Source organism: Oryzias latipes, chromosome 20 (genome assembly GCF_002234675.1).
Source record: "Oryzias latipes chromosome 20, ASM223467v1".
NCBI classification, from domain to species: Eukaryota; Metazoa; Chordata; class Actinopteri; order Beloniformes; family Adrianichthyidae; genus Oryzias; species Oryzias latipes.
Window position 1 is genome coordinate 4,979,584 of NC_019878.2, and position 18,582 is coordinate 4,998,165.

Consider the following 18,582-nt stretch of genomic DNA (forward strand, 5'->3'; position numbering starts at 1 on the left):
GGGATCCGCCAATCCGGGCGACGTAGCTGGGTCCTTGATTGTACTTCTGATAAGGGGCTTCTGAAACACCCTTTGTCTGACTCGTCACCCAGGACCTGTCTGCCACTCAATTACCATTACCCACCATCAGACTCCATTACCATTACTCGGTGGGTGGAGTGTTCCTGCCCCAGGTGGAGGAGTTTAACTATCTTAGGATCTTGATCACAAGTGAGGGAAGACTGGAGCTTGAGATTGACTGGTGGATCAGAGCAGCATAGTTATGCGGTTGCTGTGAAGAGAGAGCTGAGCCAAAAAGCAAAGCTCTCAATTTACCGGTTGATCTTCGTTCCAATACTCACCTATGGTCACGAGCTCCGGGTCATGACCTAAAGAACGAGGTCCCGAATACAAGCGACTGTAATTAACTTTTATCGTAGGGTGGCTGGACGCTCCCTTAGAGATAGGGTGAGAAGCTCGGTCCCCCGTGGAGACTTAGGAGTAGAACCGCTTCTTCTCCACATCAAAAGGAGCCAGTTGAGGTGGCTCAGGCATCTATTCCAGATTCCTCCTGGATGCCTCCCTGGGGAGGTGTTCCAGGCATCTCCCACTGGGCAGAGGCCCCGGGGAAGAATCAGGACACGCTGGAGAGACCATGTCTCTCAGCTGGCCTGGGAAGATCTCCCCAGAGGAGCTGGAGGAAGTGGAAGTGAGAGGGACTTCTGGGCATCTTTGCTTAGACTGCTTAGCCCCGTGACCCAGTCCCAGGTGTGCGGAAAAAGATGGATGGATGGATGGATGCATGCATGGTTCCAACTGCTGGCAATTGAAAATCATCACATCCCTTCAGGGAGTAATCACCATCCCTTTGTGTGAATAGTCTCTGAATATTACGAGGTAATTCGTATTATTAGCTTTGTAGAAGAAGTTTATTGTATACAAATAAAAGAAATCAATGTGGATTCAAACTCTCCACCATTCTTATTTGTTTCCAATAATCATTTTCAGTAACACATTTGAAGCTTCATAGGGGTGGAGATGTCGTCTTCCGGTGATTTAGAAAAAAGTTGCAGCAGTTTAGTCTGTTGCAACTCATGGAGAGACCGTTTGGGGAATGGTTCATTTCAAGGACTTGTATGGCCTTAAATAATGTGTTAAAAGTTTTTTTTAAGCTGTAAGTTTTAAATTGAAGTGACTGGATAATTACATTTTTTTCTAAAATGGGGCCCTAGTGGTGAACCAGTGAACTGATCCGGCTTCAGTAGGGTTTCACTTAAAAGAGAACTCATAAGGTGATAGATCGCCCACCTTTAACAGCTTGTTGATTTGAATTAGTTTATTGTCTGCTTCATCAGGGCACTGTAATCATTGTTACATGGCCCCAAAAGTATCTAAGATACAAATCAATCAACTTGAGAAAGGCAAGTATTCAAAAGAGGCAAAAACTGTCGAGTCCTCCTCTTGCTCAGACGCTCATCATAGTTTCTGTTCTTCCTGTTTGTGTTGGAGCTGGTGCTGTGTGGATCCTGGTTGGGTTCTGCAGCAGTTCTGTCCCAAAATGGGGGTGAACGTCTTCATGATGCTGAAGCTGATGCTTGTCTCCGAGCCGTGAAGAATAATGCAGCTGTCTAAGGTGCTTGTGTGTTCACTGTGAGCCTGTGAAGACGTCAGAAGCCTGAATTCCTGAGCCTCCAGGATGAGCGGAGAGCACAGCAACAAAAACAAACCTGATCCCCTTAATGCTGCTCAGGTTCTCTGTGCGTCACCAAAACAATTGTGATTGTGGATCTTCTCAGAGAGCTGTGACCCCCCTTGAAGCTTGCACTGTTCTGACAGGCTGAGAACAGATGGGTTACTAGACACCAAAGACAGAGGAAAAACTAAGGAGAGGTTCTTGCTGCAGCAGCTGCTTCTCTGAGGGGAAGAAGAAAACCTTGGTGCTCCAAGTGTGTGCAAAGTGGAGCCATCTCTATCTTCAGAAATGTCTGGTTGTGATCTTCATTTTAGCAAAAATGAAGAGGAGAGTTGATTCCTGAAATTCGGTTTTACACACATCTGCACTATTTTAGTCCTCTTTGCTTAGTTTTGACCTGGCAGATGTGAGGGCTGCAACCGGAGCAGCTGTGCCCGGCTTTAAAATCCTCTTCCAGCTCCAGGCCCAGATTGCTCTTAGTCAAACCTCTTTCATCCTGCAGCCGCTGTGCACAAACACATACTGCTCCACCACCCAAACACAACAGGCTGAGCTGCAGCAGAAAACAATAAATCAGGGATTCTCAGCAAAACTTGACCTGAACCATGACCTGAAAAGAAAACAGATTATCCTAAATGTAGCAGCTGGGATAGTGAGGGAGCAGAGCTGCAGAAGCATCCTCTATGTTGATATAAAATAAGGAACGCGTCTAAAAGCAAAGCTGTGCATGAACTGGAGCTGGTCACCCCACAGTCTCAAAAAAGAAAAATATGACAGCTTATTACTTATTTACATCAAAAAAACCATGCATTGACTCACCATTTGTTGACTCAAAATTAAAATTAAAAATCAATCCACCAAAATGCAAAACACTGCTTTTTCTGTCACTCAATTAAAATGATAAGGAAAATGGTATTTGACATTTCATTTTCAAAAATTTCTCTGGTAAATGTGTAGTAAAATTCATTTAGAAATGTCTAATTTGACAATTCAAATGGATTAACAGAAATGCTTTTTAATTTTCAAAATGTAACTGCATCAACTGACTCAACATTAAAAATCAATACTTCAAAATTCTTTTTCATTTCTACTTTAAAACCGCTGTTTCTGTGTCATAATTAAAACGAAAAAACAAAGAGGGGATTGCATTTTCATTTTCACATCCACCCTGCAAACATTGTCACATTATTCAATTCGACTTAGCATTTCCAGAGGGGAGGCGGGGCGATGACGTCACTGCTATCTGCGTCTGTCCAGCTGCTAAGAGGCAGACATGCTAGGAGCAGTGCGGCCAGGCTTGTGGCCTTGTGTTAGCAACAGGGGAGAGGGCTTTGTGACGGTTGTGCACTCCTGATGATTGTGCACAGCTTCTTGGGACTTCGTAGCAGCATTTCCGCCTTATGCGGTCCGAAGTTTGGGACCACAGCCTCCTTCGGAAGCCCCGCTGTTTTCTCATTAGTTTCTAAATACAGTACAGACCAAAAGTTTGGACACACCTTCTCATTCAAAGAGTTTTCTCTATTTTCATGACTATGAAAATTACAGATTCAGACTGAATGCATCAAAACTGTGAATTAACACATGTGGAATTATTTGCATAACAAAAAAGTGAGAAACAACTGAAAATGTCATATTCTAGGTTCTTCAAAGTAGCCATCTTTTGCTTTGATTACTGCTTTGCACACTCTTGGCATTCTTTTGACGTAAAAGCCAGAGCAGTAGTGATCCACAGTTGGAATAAATTGTTTAGATGCACCACGATCGGATCAACAATCGGCATAACCCACCTATCTCGGGTCAGAGTATTCGAACAGTGTGTTTACATGACACCTTTTTATTCTGATCAGGCGTTTCTCCCAATTACTTTTGTCCATGTAACCGCAGCTAAAGTTTCAATAAGACTTTAAATATCAGAGCTCACTGCGGAACTCCAACTATAAAAATGAGCTCAGCCTGACCTTGGTGAGAAAATTCACATTCAGATTCTGACCTAGAGGTTGCTTAAAGTTTAAGACAATAATGTTCTCAAATAAAAAATATTTTGCACGTTTGTCTGAATATTATATCAACCCTTGTGTGCTCTGTGCATGCAAGCCTGATTGTTAGAATTTAGGTAGATACACAATCAGAGTGTAGTTTGTGTGTACATCCTTAGGCACTTGCGTATCACCTGCACACCCCGTTTACGCAGCATTTTCCTACAGTCAGTAAGGGCCCAGTACTCACATCTTACTAACCATAGTGTGTGGCGTACCATACACACAATAATGGTACATTCCATTTTAATGATGTTCCGTAACCTTTGTCCTATCCTAGGCACTTTAACGTTGGGAGTTGGGTCATCTAGACCCACTAGACAGTGCTCTGAACCTTTTTTCTTCAATGATTTGTGATCCTCACTGGTGTCCATGGATTCCATGAAATCTTTCCACCTTTATCCACCTTTGTCATGGTAGGAATAACACGTCAATGTAAGGGTGGGGTCATCTAAGATAGCACAAGGGTTAAGGTGGCCGTACGAGTTTATTTTGCTAAATGACCATCAGAGGACGCTTTTCTCTTCCAGAGGCCCCTGTAGCTCTGAAAGCTTAAAGAGTAGAGCTGGACGGTCAAAAAACGTAATCACAGCCTCTCAAATTCTATTTTAAGTTGGCCATTGCAATCACCGACTCTGTTTTGAAGTACAGACCATTCTCCTGCTTGCAGAGGAGAAGTGTACAACAGCAACGTTTCAGTTTTTTTTAAAACAGATGTGGGGGCAGCCCCCCCCACTGTAGTTTGAGCACAGCAGGAGTAACCAATGTGCTGTGAGAAGACCCTCAAAGAAAAAAAAGGCATTTCACATGGAATATTAAACTGATATAAAGAAAAAAATGAGCATTTTAATAAAATAAACAATCAAATAAAAAAACATTAGATTTTTCCAGATGACTCAGAACCATGACTCAGAGGGACAGTGGTGGTCATCACCATATAAGCCCCCCACCCCCTACATTTCATTTTAAACAATGTAATTATCTTTATTTAGTACATTTTGAAAAACATAATAAACACATTTTTGAACCACAAGTATATGTAAACAAAACAAACTACAATATATTTTTCGAAGGGTGTGCCAGCTTGGTCATTTTTTCACACAGACGAGAGACATTCGAGTTCCTTGTACTGCTGTTTAATGTGGTGTTCCTTACTTTAAACTTTACACCGCATCAACATCCGTAGAACACTTTGGCCTGCTAATGAACCAACCGGTGAACTAAAACACAAAAAATCTTCATAATTGTTCTCTTATTGCCGTCTGTCGTGCTGACTTCGTATGTGCTGCTCTTATAGGAAACAGGAAGTGCCTCCTACAACCTGTAGCTGAACTAAGGTAATCTAAACATTAAAAACTCTTCAAAATTAAATCCTACTGCTCCTAAAGCTTCATAGGTATGATATAAAATGTAGAAAATACAAATATTTAAATCAACAAATTAAAGAAAAATAATTAAAAACGTTTTAGGTAGCACTGCGGCAGAGCGCCCTCTACTGTCTAAATAAATAACTACTAACACATCAACTGCTATAAAGGGTTTGACAAAAAACAACATTATCAACCTCCACCTTTTGGCGAGTAGCTCTAAGAAGGGATTTAGTTTGTCCAAAACCCACAGAACAACTACAGCCGGTTCTTGAATTTTGACATTGATTTTTTTTCCTCTCTGTTTCAGCTCCTAGAACTTTATTCTCCTCAGGTTTTCACCAGCCAGATAGAAAAGGGACAAGAACTGCTAAATTATAAATTATCGAAATGTTATTTCTTTTTTTGCCAAAAACAAATTATTTTATTCTCTAAAGAGATCTGTTAAGATCCAATCTGACTTTTTGATTTGAATATTTATTTTTTCATTAATCGGTTGGAAGTAATTTTTCTAAATTGGTTAAATCGTTTAAGATACTAAGAACCAAGCTCAGCTTAAAATGACACAAAACAGGTGTACATATTTAGCAGCCCAAAATGTTTTATTAGAACCATCTAGCCCCAAATGACTTTTCAGGTTCTGCTTCAGGAAAGCATCAAACTTTCACAAAACAACAATTGTGAACTCAAACTTTGTAAGTGTACATTTGAATGCAGCTGGGAATTTGATAGGTCCTGATTTTCTTAAAAGCCAGACTATAAAAAAAATGTAAGTCTCAGTAGTCTTTTTTTATTATTCTTTCCCTGAACCAGGAGCCCTTTAGATAAGGGATGTAAGAATGACCTGATTAATCAATTTTTATTCCTAAGATCCAAACAGATCAATCTGTCTGCAGCAAGCTGTTAATCAAATCAAATTTGAGTTGACCTATGCCCTTATAAAATCTTTTCAAAATGAAAATAAACTGATTATAGTCAATCTAAATAAAATTTGGACTGGTGGCAGGTTTATTTTACTATAACGTAAAAACAACCAAATGCATTACAGCAGACAACACACATGTCATGCAGTAAAAACTGATCAGTCCATCATTCCAGTCCAATGTGTGGAAACACTTTGAATTTAGCAAAGACATGTGACCACACAGTGTGCTAGAATGTTCTAAGAATGTTCCCTTTGGATTATTTGGATGTGGAAAAGAAACAGTGGGCTGAACTTTAGGAAACTAAAATGTAGATATGATTTTAGGTATTTCTCTCTGAGTCACACTGGTTGAATCTTTGGGAAAAAGATGTTCTGGATCCATTTTAGGACAGATGGTAAATGGCGTATACTTATACAGTGCCTTTCTTCCTACAAGGACAAAGCGCTTTACAGTCACAGACCCATTCACCCAGTCACCCAGTCACACACACTGGTGGCGGCTCCGCTGCCAAACACAGGCGCCTGCCTACCACCAGAGGCAAGGTGGGGTTCAGTGTCTTGCCCAAGGACACTTCGACTCATGGGCGTGCAAGGCGGGAATCGAACCTGCAATTTTACGATCATGGGTCGACCGCCCTACCGCTTCACCACGGCCGCCCTGACAGTGAATTGGATTGTCCAAAATGAATCGATATCAACAATGACTTGGATCAGCAACCACAATTATTAAATGAATCGAATCGTTGTTCGAATGAATCGTTATATTCAGATGTTTTTAGAAAATAGGCATGTGGTGCAGACAGACACGAAGATGTGGATCAGTGGCCAAACGATCACCCTATGGCACAGCATGAAGGTTCACTATTTTTGTTTTTTTAAAACAGAGCTTATCTCTAAAATGAGACTGGGAGGAGGTCACTGGTGAGGAGGGGGGGGGGGGGGGTTTCGTGGTGCGCTGTACGGTTTTATAGTATGCAGTGACACACATGCTCCTCTAGGTGGCACTGTTGCCTTGTGTTGCACAGCATCCTCCTTAACATTTCTGTCTCCTGTTTGTCGCCCAATCCCCCGCCCCCTCTCCAAGCCCAAAGCCTGAGCTCGCCTCCCCCGGCTCCCCCTCCTGCTCCCCCTTCCAGCAGGGAGGAGGATGTTGTTTTCCAGCTACAGACGTACCTGTCGGAGCCGCAGCGTCCAGAGAGCAGGAGGCTGCGCTCTTTTTCCTCCCCACCTGACCCCGGACAACGCTTCGCTCTCCCAACCTCCACCTTCGCGTGCTGCCAGCAGCCGCCCCAAGCCCCACCCACTCATGCGTCTCCTCCAATCAGCATTCAGGTGAGCGGCGCTTCTGTTCATGTGTCAGCTGTGTCAAGTGTTTTAACTTCAAAAGGAAAAAGGAACAAAGGAAGATGAAAGCTGCAAAGATCAGACCTGAAATAACAGCGAAACGCGTACAAACAAAGACTAGTGAAATGTTCTCACTACTATTTCAAAAATGTCTACGATGATACACCTGATCAGACCAGACAATTCCATTATTATTGAACCACTTGATTACATTACAAATTCATGTTAAAATGACTATAGACTGAAGGGATTTCCTGGGTTTGGTCTCCGTACTAGATAACTTACCCACGATTTAACATGCTTGTTTATGGGATGAATATTTGATGTAATGTTGAGTAACTCACCTTCAGATACACCTGTAACTTTCCAGTTGGAAGGGCAAGTGTGCTGAGCATACTGGCAAACATCCTGGCTGTCCTTTAAAAAAAACTTCTTAAAACCTATTTTTCTAGCCAGGCTTTAGAGCAGCTGGTGTGTTTTACTGCTTTTGCTTTTATCTTGTGTTTTTATGATATCTTGGCACCTATTTATACATTTTACCTTTAATTTTTTTTAAACTTTTAGTTCTTGTTTGTAATGTTTTGAGCTGTTGCATGATACAGCACCTTGTTTGAGTCCAGTCATTTTAAGGTGTCGTATAAATAAACTTTAGTTGAGTATTTAGAAGAAATACAGTGGCACAAAGACAATTGGTTAATTCATCATTTTAAATATATTTTCACTACCTTCAAAGACCTTGATTTTGAACATAAAATGTAGAGCGTAAGTGTGTAGAGTGTAAAACATAAAATAAGCATTTACGCAGATGTTGTTTTATTATTTACTCCAAATTCACAATCTTCCATTTGCAAAACCATCTCCCTAATTAATACATTTTCCTCGGTTTTGGAATACTCCATAAATGAGTCTTAAGGCACAATTCTGCCAATTAATTGTAACTATCTAAACCCATCACCCATTAAATTACAAACAGACAACATAAAATACTTAGGTATAAATATTTCCTCTAGGCTTTCTGATGTATTCAAGCTAAACCACGCCCAACTCCTTAAGACAATTCAAGCTGATCTCACTGATCTCTCTCACCTATGATAGGGAGAGTTGCAACCATAAAAAATATGATTCTTCCCAAATTTGTTTTCAATAATTCCTTCAAAACTTCCAACTACGTGGTTTAAATCATTAGACTCATTCATCTCCCAATACCTATGGAGAGGTAAACCACCAAGGATCAGTCTAAAACTATTCCAAAATCTAAAGACAGAGGAGGACTAGGCCTACTTAATTTCCAGGATTACTACTTATGGAAGCATTTGTGTAACATAATTAAAAATAAAAGTCAAAACCAGAAATCTTTAATCTAATCTTTAATCTTAAAAATCTTTAAAATTAAAAATAAAAAAAAAACTTAAAAAAAATTAAAAATTAAATCTTTAATCTTTAATCAGAATCTTTAGATTCTGTCACTTAATTAAAATGATAATGAAAATGGTATTTGACATTTCATTTTCAAAAAGTTCTTTGTGACAGAATAAGCAGTATTGAAGAGGACAATGAAAAATCATTTTGGCGGATTGCTTTTTCATTTTAATTTTGAGTCAAAAAATGCAGCTTCATTCTGAAAATGAAAAAGCATTTCTGGTTTTGACTATTTTTTTAATTATGCTACAGAATCGCTTCCATACTTCTATGTCTTAAAATGGCTTAAACCTGGTGTGTCAGATGAATCTTGGCTAGATATAGAGAACACTGTCTGTGATAACCTAAGTATTTCTAATTTTGCTTTTTTCAGTTCCAAGATTAAACATAAGTGCTTCAGAAGTTTAAACATCAGCTCATCTCTAACACCCTGGTGGGATTTTCTAATTTATGCGTGGAGATTCCGTTGGAATGAAAGGGCACAGACGGGGGTATCCAATTTAAGCCAAAGATTTATTACCCTAACAATATTTCTAATACAGATATCGGGCTCAATCAATTTCCCTGAATGCTTTTTACTAAAACAGGGCTCACAGCAGGGACACAAACAAAGAGCACTGTCTCTGTCCCTGCCCGGCATTTATACAATCTCTGGAGGAATATGTAAATGCAAAGAAGAGGATGCAGAATCCGCCTGGTCAGTTGCCTCCACGACTTCAAGGCATGTTAGCTGTCCCGCAGCCATCTGCATAGAGAAGAGAAGAACAGAAACTTCAAAGGACCCCCCCCCCACACCATGGGTGCCTGACACCCTGCTCCACATCACCCACATCACCCTGCTCCACATCCTGACATTTGGTCCTAGGAGCTTTAAGTGGGGGTTTTATGGCATGCATTATCTAACAGTGATTCCAGCCCCAAGCCTCTTGCCTTGTTGCGCAAAGCCGCATCAGATGGTTCGGCCATGTTCTCCGTTTTCCCTCTTACCATCCGACGCGGGCCATCTTTGAGTTTAACCCAGGGGCTGCGGGCTGGAAACGACCTCGAGGCAAACCCCGTACTCGGTGGACAGATGTTATTGCAGGGGATGTTAAACCTTATGGGGTTGCTATGAAGGATACTGAGCTTCTGGCACAAGACCGGAAAGCTTGGAAGACCCTTGTTTTTTTTGGTCGGCTCTACGCACTGGGAAGGGGCACCCCCCCCCGCAAGAGCCTTGATTGATTGATTGATTCTAAAATAGTTCTGAGAGTTTTTTATGTTCTTCACTAAAAACACAACAACTTCACAATATTTCCATGCAAACTTACCCCCATCTGGAACGACCCTGACATCTTACTAAACAAAAACATGATTCACTTTACTTTATGGAAGAACAAAGGGATCCAACAGTTTCACCATATAATTCAGAATAGAACATTTATGCCGGGGGGCGCACTTGGCTTGAATTGAGGCGGGGGTTGCTGGGTCGGTGCCTTCTGGGCGCAGGGCGGGCGGGAACGGCGGCCAGGGGCCGTGCTGGTGGCTGGCTGCTGAAGCTTGGGATTCTGGGACCTGGGGGCCGGTGTTATGCCCGTGGCCGGTTGCTTGGCGCTTGGCCTGGCCCCCGGGGTCAATGATGCATCCACAGCAGGTGGGTAAAGGGGTTAATTTATTGCATTTATTTTTAAAATAATAACCTATTCAAATTAGCAACTCAACACTTGTAACCCCCCCCCCTTTCTCCCCCTCTTTCTTTATTTGTATTTCTTCTACCCCCCCACACACACACTTTCCCCCTCTCATTCCCCTTTAATAAAAAGAATATGTATATATACTTAAAACACAAAATGTAACAAATAAATAAAAAATAATAAAACAAAAAACAAAAAGGGGTTTATATAAATGTACACCTTGGTTATCCAAAGATTCCTAACCTCTTTTAGTGATTGTAAAACCTGTCCAACACAAAAGGCCTTCAGCTCTCATCTGTTCGCTCAGTTGTTGGACGGAACAATTAAAAAAAAAAAGACTTTGATTACATTAGTTCCTATTTTCACAACATTGGTTGATTTGGGATATTTACATGTTTTAGTTGTATCTGTATTTTACCTTTATTTGTGAATTGATTACTGAAATTTAACAATATAGCAACAGGAAAAGAAAAGATTAATTATTAGTTTCTTAAAAAGTTGAAAACATTACCAGTCAGACTTCCGGTTTGTTGAAATAACCGGAAGTTATTTTTTCATATGAGAAATGCCATGCTTTTATTTTGAAATCCACCACCGGAAGACAACTATATTAGCTGCCTCAGCTTGTTGGCGTGCCAAGAGGCGGACAGAAGCGACTTTTACCGAGAGCAGACGAACGCTCAGCTGCGTGAAAGCTCCTTTCGATGCTCTGAGGCTTAGGATGCAGCCGTGAAGGAGCGTTTCATCTCCTGAAGGCTGCGCGGGCAGCAGAGACCAATGAACGGCGACTGTCGGGTAGGTGCCGGCTGACGCTCAGACCGTGCAGGACGTTACTGCCCCCGCGGGATCGCATCCCATGATCAGACGGGTACCGGAGGACCCACTTATCCGGAGATGACAACAGGCCGCGCGCTTCACTCTCACCGTTGATTTTTCAAAGCTTTAATATTAAACACGTGCGAGATGTTTTAGTCCCGGCTCTGATTAGAACAGGTCTGCCTTTGCTGCGTCACACCTAACGGTCCTGACAGCTGTGGATGCGCGTGTGTATTTGACGCAAGCTACTGACAGGTCAGACTCTTGACTGATCCACGCATGCGCATCTACCATCTGAATGACTTATTTTAGTTCAAGATTTAAAGAAAATTTCCATTCAGCCATATATCATCTCCATCCATCCATCCATCCATCCATCCATCCATCCATCCATCCATCCATCCATCCATCATTCACTAAGCTATTATACATTCTTTGTCAAACTTATTTTCATCCATCTCATCCATCAATGATCATTTTGCCATTGGTTTGGGTCATGTGCAGTTTCAGTAGGAAAGCCCACACCTCCCTCTTCCAGCTCCTCTAGAGGAGGATACTGTTCTCAAATCAGCAGAGAAATATAGTCTCACTGGAGTGTCCTGGGTCATTTGGGGGACCTCCTTCCTGTTCGACATGTTTTTAGTGTTTTACTAGGAAGATCTTTGGATGGAAATCTGGACAGCTGTCAAAACCACCTTCTTTCACACAGATTGGTTTGCCATCACACTTGGATCTCTCATCTCCGCAACAAAGTCAGTCTTAATATAGATGTGCACAGATCCATTAGTTTAAAAAAGTCCAAATTATAAAAAGGAGCATGTCTTCTAAAACAGAAAGGAATTTTGGCTCTCAAAGATGAATCAGTCTTCTCTTCAGCTGCACTTAGAATTTTTGTTCCAAAAAATTGTAGACAAAATTTGTGACAAATGGCAACAACCCTGGAAGACACACTGCAGTCAAGGTGGTGAACAAACCTCAGCTTCAATTAGCTGGATTTGGACTCTACACTCTCTCGACACCCACATAAAATATCCTCAGAGATGGGCTGGGTGATACGGCCAAAAAGTAAAATCTCTCATCAAATTTGATTTCCAATTTTAATCGATTTTTTTCTCCCTTCCTTTACTTTAAGAACAATGACAAATAAAATGACAAAGACTTAACAAAAGCTATTTTACTTTGTCCAAGTGATGAAGAATTTTTTTCATCCTCAAAATGTAATTTCTGCTAAAACAGGATTCCTTACTATTTTACTATTTTACAGATCCTTTTGGAGTTGGCTTGAACACCAAAGGCCACCAAATACAAGCTGTTAAATTGATTGTAGAACAATGCTGCAGGTTTTTAGCTTGAACATCTCGTAGAGACAAACACTTCTCGCACTTAACAGAGGGTGTCTATTTCAGATGAATTTGTTGTGCGTCCACTTTTGGTAGCAACAGCCTTCAAACAGATTTTACAGCCTGCAATTTGTTGCTCCAAGTCACAAAACCGAAACTGATCCATTAGAACTGAAGAAACTGTTCCTGTTTTGGGAGCAAACTCCTCTTTGCTAGCTTCCATTTCCATGACCGTGTTTAAAGAGAAACAGGGTAGCTGACCATACTCCGAACAACGGAGTCAAAGTGCTGGGAAAATAAAATCCTGATTTACCCAAAAATAAATTCTCTTAAACAACAAATTTGAATTTATTGATAAAATCGATTAACCATAAGAGGAGGCACATTTGAAAGCTTTTTCTTCAAGTCGTCAAGTCCAATGTAGTCTAGATATGCAAACCACTAAGATTCTGAAGGACTCTGGTATAGAGGATAAAGAGCTGAACCAATGTTCTTCAGCCAGAACTAAACCACGCTATTCTTCCCGAATCTGAACTTGGATCTCTTCTAGAGGATGGAACTTACAGAGAGGCCAATGACTGGAATGCCCCTATAGCTAGAATGACAAGTTTGCCTGAATCTTTGATGAGATGAATGAGAGCTTTAACCTCAGGCTGCAGTACTTCTGACCCATTTGTACATGACAGCTTCTTAAAAATGTCTTCTGTACAAGGAAGACCTCACTCTTCATCTTGCTGATCTCTCTCTAAACCGTGGTTTCCACCACAGAGTTGAAGGAATGCTGCCTCAGCAGGACCTGCTGACCTTAAGACACAGTTGAGCCTTCAATGAAGTCATGGAGCACGGCTCACTCTGACTCTATGGCCCACCCCCTGCCTTCCTTAGGACATAGTTGAAGGCCTTGCGATTCATGATCTGGCAGGTCTTCAAACAGCAGTCAAAATGCTTATTTGAAATTCATGATATTTTGAAAAATACAACAAAAAAGTCATTAATAAGCTGAAATCACAAAAAACTACACCCCAGACTGAATCTATTGTCTGTTGATAATTTAGATGTTTTAAACATAAAATATTTTACAAGTATTATCAAGTAAAGATAGCTTGGCTTGACTGGACTGAACTGTACTCATCGTAAACCTTTTTCTGCCATGTTTGGTTCTTTATTTGCGTCTCACTTTTCCCTTTCCAAGTGTATCAGAAACACTTAGCTTGTGTTTAATTTATTTCTTTCATCTTCAATTGTGAAGAGATTGATACCTACAGTAGCAAAGATGTTTGTTTGTTTAGATTCAAAATTGTATCAAGCCAAAAATCAAAATATGTCCTGTCCTGCTGCATTCTTTACGAAGGAAAACTTCAGAATGTCTTCAGAACTTACAGACCACTTTAAGAGTCAACAAGGAGAAGGAGATAGAGATTTTCTTAGTGTATTGAATATGTTTGTGTTTTTATGTGCAGGCCGGGGCTGCAGACGGCATGACGGAGCAGCAGGACCTAGATGATGCAGGTGAGACACAGGTGATGCTGCTGCTGTTCTTTGATCTATTTTGCATTGGAACAGGCAGAGTGTTTGTTGTTATGGCAACAGACAGCTCAGAGACGGCTGAGCTGATTGTGAACTTTTTTCCTGATAATGCTCTTATGTTGCTGTTTGCTCCACATTCCTGTGTGACTCAGCTGTTGCCGGGCTCTGAGGGAGCAGGAAGTGATGCCACCACCTGCATGGTTGGTGTTGTAATGAGCTGCAGCAATGTCTCCTAAAGAGTGTCAAACGTTCTTTAGAAGGTGTCCCAGCAGCATCCTCTTAGTTTTCCTCCTGCTCCTACCCAGCTTTCTAATGTGGTTCCTCCACCTGCTCAAACAGCGGCATATTTCCCAGTTGATGCAACCTCCATCATTTAGTCGGATGAAGACAATATGAACATGCATGATCTTCACTGCAGTCAAATGACCTCCACAGTCACCAGATCTCAACCCAAGAGAGCACCTTTGGGATGTGGTGGAACAGGAGATTGGCAGCATAGATGTGCAGCCGACAAAGTCAGCTACTGAGTGATGCTTTCATGTCAATATGAACCAAACTCTCTGAGGAATGTTTCCAGTACTTTGTTGAATCTGTAGTACCAGGTTGGACCCGCTTTTGCCTTCAGAACTGACTTAATCCTTAATCCTTGGTTGCATAGATCCTAAGGGGCACGATGAGCTTAATCCAGTGTGGGAACTACTGTCTAACTATTTAGCCGCAAGTCTTGGTCTCCCTTTGCCAGTCCACAGCCCGGATAAAATACAGGGTTGTGTCAGGAAGGGCATCCGGCATAAAAATAAAACTGTGCCAAACCTTCTGTGCAAATCAGTGAAAGCTGATTTGCTGTGGCGACCATTGACTGGATGTGCCAAAAGATAAACAAGAGCTGCAGACACTGAGACAGCTGATTCCAGAAACCAAATCAAAGTCCTACTAAGTTTGATACAACTAGTAGAAGAGCATGATGCCTCTCTTCTAGTGATTAATAGAAACATCTACCTTACCCTGTGGAATAACTCAGTCTGGAAGATGAAGAAGCTGAAGATATTTGATTGATCCAAAAGAAAAAGAACTAGGATCCAAGAACATCTCTCAGCTCTACAGCTGTGCTCATAAGTTTTCATTCCCTGGAAGAACTTGTGATATCTTGGCTATTTTTCAGAGAATATGAGTTAGTGGTTGGGTGAAGCCATTTATTGTCAAAAAAATCTGTTTACCCTTTTTAAATCATTTTGATAACATAAACTTGACTTTGTTCTGAAAACATGCACACAAGCTGATACAAAAGGGTTTGAATGGCAGCTAAAGGTAACCATCCTCACCTGTGACACCTTTGCCTGTAATCAATGTGTGTCTTGGAATTTTTGCGATCCCAACCGACCCTTGTATCCTTCATCCAGTGCTGCACTGACATTTCTGGATCCCCAGTCATGGGGAAAGCTAAAGTGCTGCCAAAGATCTAGAAAGGGATATAGGAAGATATCCAAGGAACTGAGAATGCCAGTCAGCAGTGTTCAAATGTTGATCAAGAAGTGAAATGTGAGGGGTTCTGATGAAACCAAACCATGGTCACAAACATTTCTGCCACAACTGCCAGAAAAATCCTTAAATAAAAACCTGCAAATAACTTCAAGGATGTTTCAAGATATACAATACAAAGGCACCTGAAGAAAAATGGGCTGCATGGTTGAGTTGCCAGAAGAAAGTCTTTTTGTGCAAATGCCACAAAATAGCTTGCCTAAGACACGCCTCCAAACTTCTGGACCAAAGTCAATTGGAGTGATGAGACCAAGATTGAGCTTTTTTGCCGCAACCATAAACGCTACATTTGGAGAGGAGTCAACAAGGTCTACAACGCTGCAACGGCACAGGAAACGTAATCAAAATGGATGGTGAGATGAATGCAGCTTGTTATCAGTAGATATTGGAGGAAAACTTGCACTCTTCAGCTCAGAGTTTGCACATGGAACGCATTTGGACATTTCAACATGACAACAATCAAAAACACAAGGCCAAGTCTATCTGCCATTGGTTCTAACAGAATAAGGTGAAGGTTCTGGAGTGGCTGTCTCAGTCTCCTGACATCTAAATTATTGAGCCTCTTTGGGGAGATCTGAAACGGGCAGTTCAAACAAGACAGCCCAAGAATTTAAAGGAACTTGAGGTTTTCTGCCAAGAAGAATGGTCAACTTCACCATTACAGAAAATAAAGAACCTCATCCACAAAGACCACAAGAGACTTCACGCTCTTATTGATGCAAAATGAGGCAATACAAGGTATAAAGAATTAGGAAATGTCAACCTTTGAACAGGGTCATTTAGGAAGTTTCTGCTGTCATGATTTAAAAAGTGGTAACCCTGTTGTTTAGCAATGAATGGCTTCACCCAACCACTTACCATGAATTTAAAAAAAAAGTTGTCTAATCAGTTATATTTTCTGAAAAATAACCAAGAAATCACAATATCTTTTTAGGGTATTTAAAGCACAACTCTAAATAGAACACCGCTAATTCAGTGGAAGTTTCATGAATTCTTCTGAAGTCTTCAAGCAACAGAGCAGTAAGGTCAAGGTTACGATGATTCCTTCTATGAAAGGAAATCACAGTTTAATTGTACAGTGCAGAGTGGGAGTTCAGGACTTTATTCTGTGTATCTCTGCAGTGTCCGAGGAGTCAGAAAGAGACATCTACATGCGCTTCATGAAGTGCCACAAGTGTTATGACATCATCCCCACCAGCTCCAAACTGGTGGTGTTCGACACAACACTGCAGGTGAGATACCATCACGTTTTGTTCCTGTGAATCCTGTTACTGCTGATTTTTACCCTGCAGGTCCTGTTGCTGCTTGTTTTTATGCCGCAAGTCCTGATTCTACAGGTCCTGATGTTGCAGGTCGATACGCAGCAGGTTGTAATTTTCTAGGTTGTATCTGGCCCACCAGATAGTTTATTGCGGCCCACTTAGAAAGAGTAAAAATTATAAGGATGTTAAAAAAAAAGCACTTTTCTAGTCCATTCCTGTGCAAATGCGCAATTCCACCACTAGGGGGAGCAAAGGAAAAGCAAAATAGGTGAATCAGCATATCTCTGCACGTGCTAAAAGCGAAACCTTACAGCTCTGTGCCTGAGTAAGATGCAGTTTGATGTCCAGCGGGTTGAAGTGGAGTGCCGATCTTTCCAGGAAAAATTGACAGACTTTTATTTGTTCACGGAGCTGAATGCAAAACCAAACCGCGTGCTTGGTATGTCATCAACACGTAGCAGTGCTCAAAGAACATAACATTCAGCACCACTATGAGACTCACCATAAAGAAAGGTTTCACCATTTGCAGTTAAGAAAAGAGAAGATTTACCAACTATTAGCTGGACTGAAAAACAACCGTCTGCATTTAGTGTAGCCGGGATGTCATTTTCGGATGGTGAACTTCTGAAAAAAGGCTGAAGGCTGCAGAAGTCTTGTGCCCCAAAAAGTGGTCGACCTTTGCCAATGAAGGAATTCAGTCATTTATTGCATTTTCGATCACGATCGATGAAACCACTGACATCACAGGTGTTGCACAGACCGTCACAGCGAACTTTCTCGAGTTGATGGACACAACAGCTGATGACATAGTCGGCTCTCTAGTGACTGCGCTGGATGATGTCTGAGTGAACTGGTCACATGATGTCAGTTTGGTCACTGATGGCGCCCCATTAAAGGTCAGGAAGAAGGCAGGTGTTGATACAAAATTCAGGCAGCAAACCAGGAAAAGATTTTTGGACATTTCATTCTGTTTTTTGCACACTTGAATGACAGTAAATGTGTTGCTGCACAGGATTTAAATCCTGATATTGATGGCTGGGTGAAGTTTCAGGAGAGAAAGGGAGGTTAACTCAAAATTCTTTTTATGTTCACAAATGTTTGCAAGTTTAATTTAGTTAAATTTTCATTGATTTGCACATTTACATTTTAGGCAGCGTGTTTCATTTTTTCCCGTAGCCCCCTCTTGAGTTTATTATAAGGATTGCTTCAGTGTCAGATATAAAATATTCAGTCTGTATAAAATTGAAAAGACCAATTTTTTTAGATCCATTGGCCTCTGTGAATTAATGTGTAATAATAGTTGATAAGGCTACTATATTGGTTGAGGCAGTTTTTCCGACTGAGAAAAACAAAATAAAAACAAAGCTACAGATAACAAGCTGACCACAGATTGTTTTGCTTTAGGCTACTGGTCCGGCCCACTTGAGATCAGTTTGTCAGGAACTGGTGGTGGAGGACCCAAAATGCAGGAGACCAGGCATAGTGACAGAAAAAAAAAGATTTAATAACCAAACTGAAACATGAAAAAACCCATGGAGTAACAAAAAGGTGATACAACAGAGCAGAGCAGATGATTTGACAAGGATGAACTGAAAACCAGACACTGAAATAGGCTGAGGGCAATTAGCTATAATGATGACAGCTGTAGATCATGATGGACCG

General features: G+C 41.1%; 1 protein-coding gene across 7 annotated transcripts in view; it reads left to right on the forward strand.

Annotated features, from left to right (window-relative positions):
• Positions 1-18,582, forward strand: part of prkag2 (protein kinase AMP-activated non-catalytic subunit gamma 2) — a 52,854-nt gene that overhangs the window by 25,816 nt on the left and 8,456 nt on the right. For 4 of the 7 annotated variants that reach the window (XM_004080873.4, XM_023949890.1, XM_020712659.2 and 1 more), the window contains 3 exons: positions 7,085-7,332; positions 14,053-14,101; positions 16,781-16,890. In XM_004080873.4, coding sequence (XP_004080921.1) covers positions 7,085-7,332; positions 14,053-14,101; positions 16,781-16,890 — 407 coding nt within the window. Of the gene's footprint in view, positions 1-7,084; positions 7,333-11,039; positions 11,508-14,052; positions 14,113-16,780; positions 16,891-18,582 lie in introns of those variants that run through there. The other 3 variants (XM_011488656.3, XM_011488654.3, XM_020712660.2) reach the window with 3 other exon arrangements.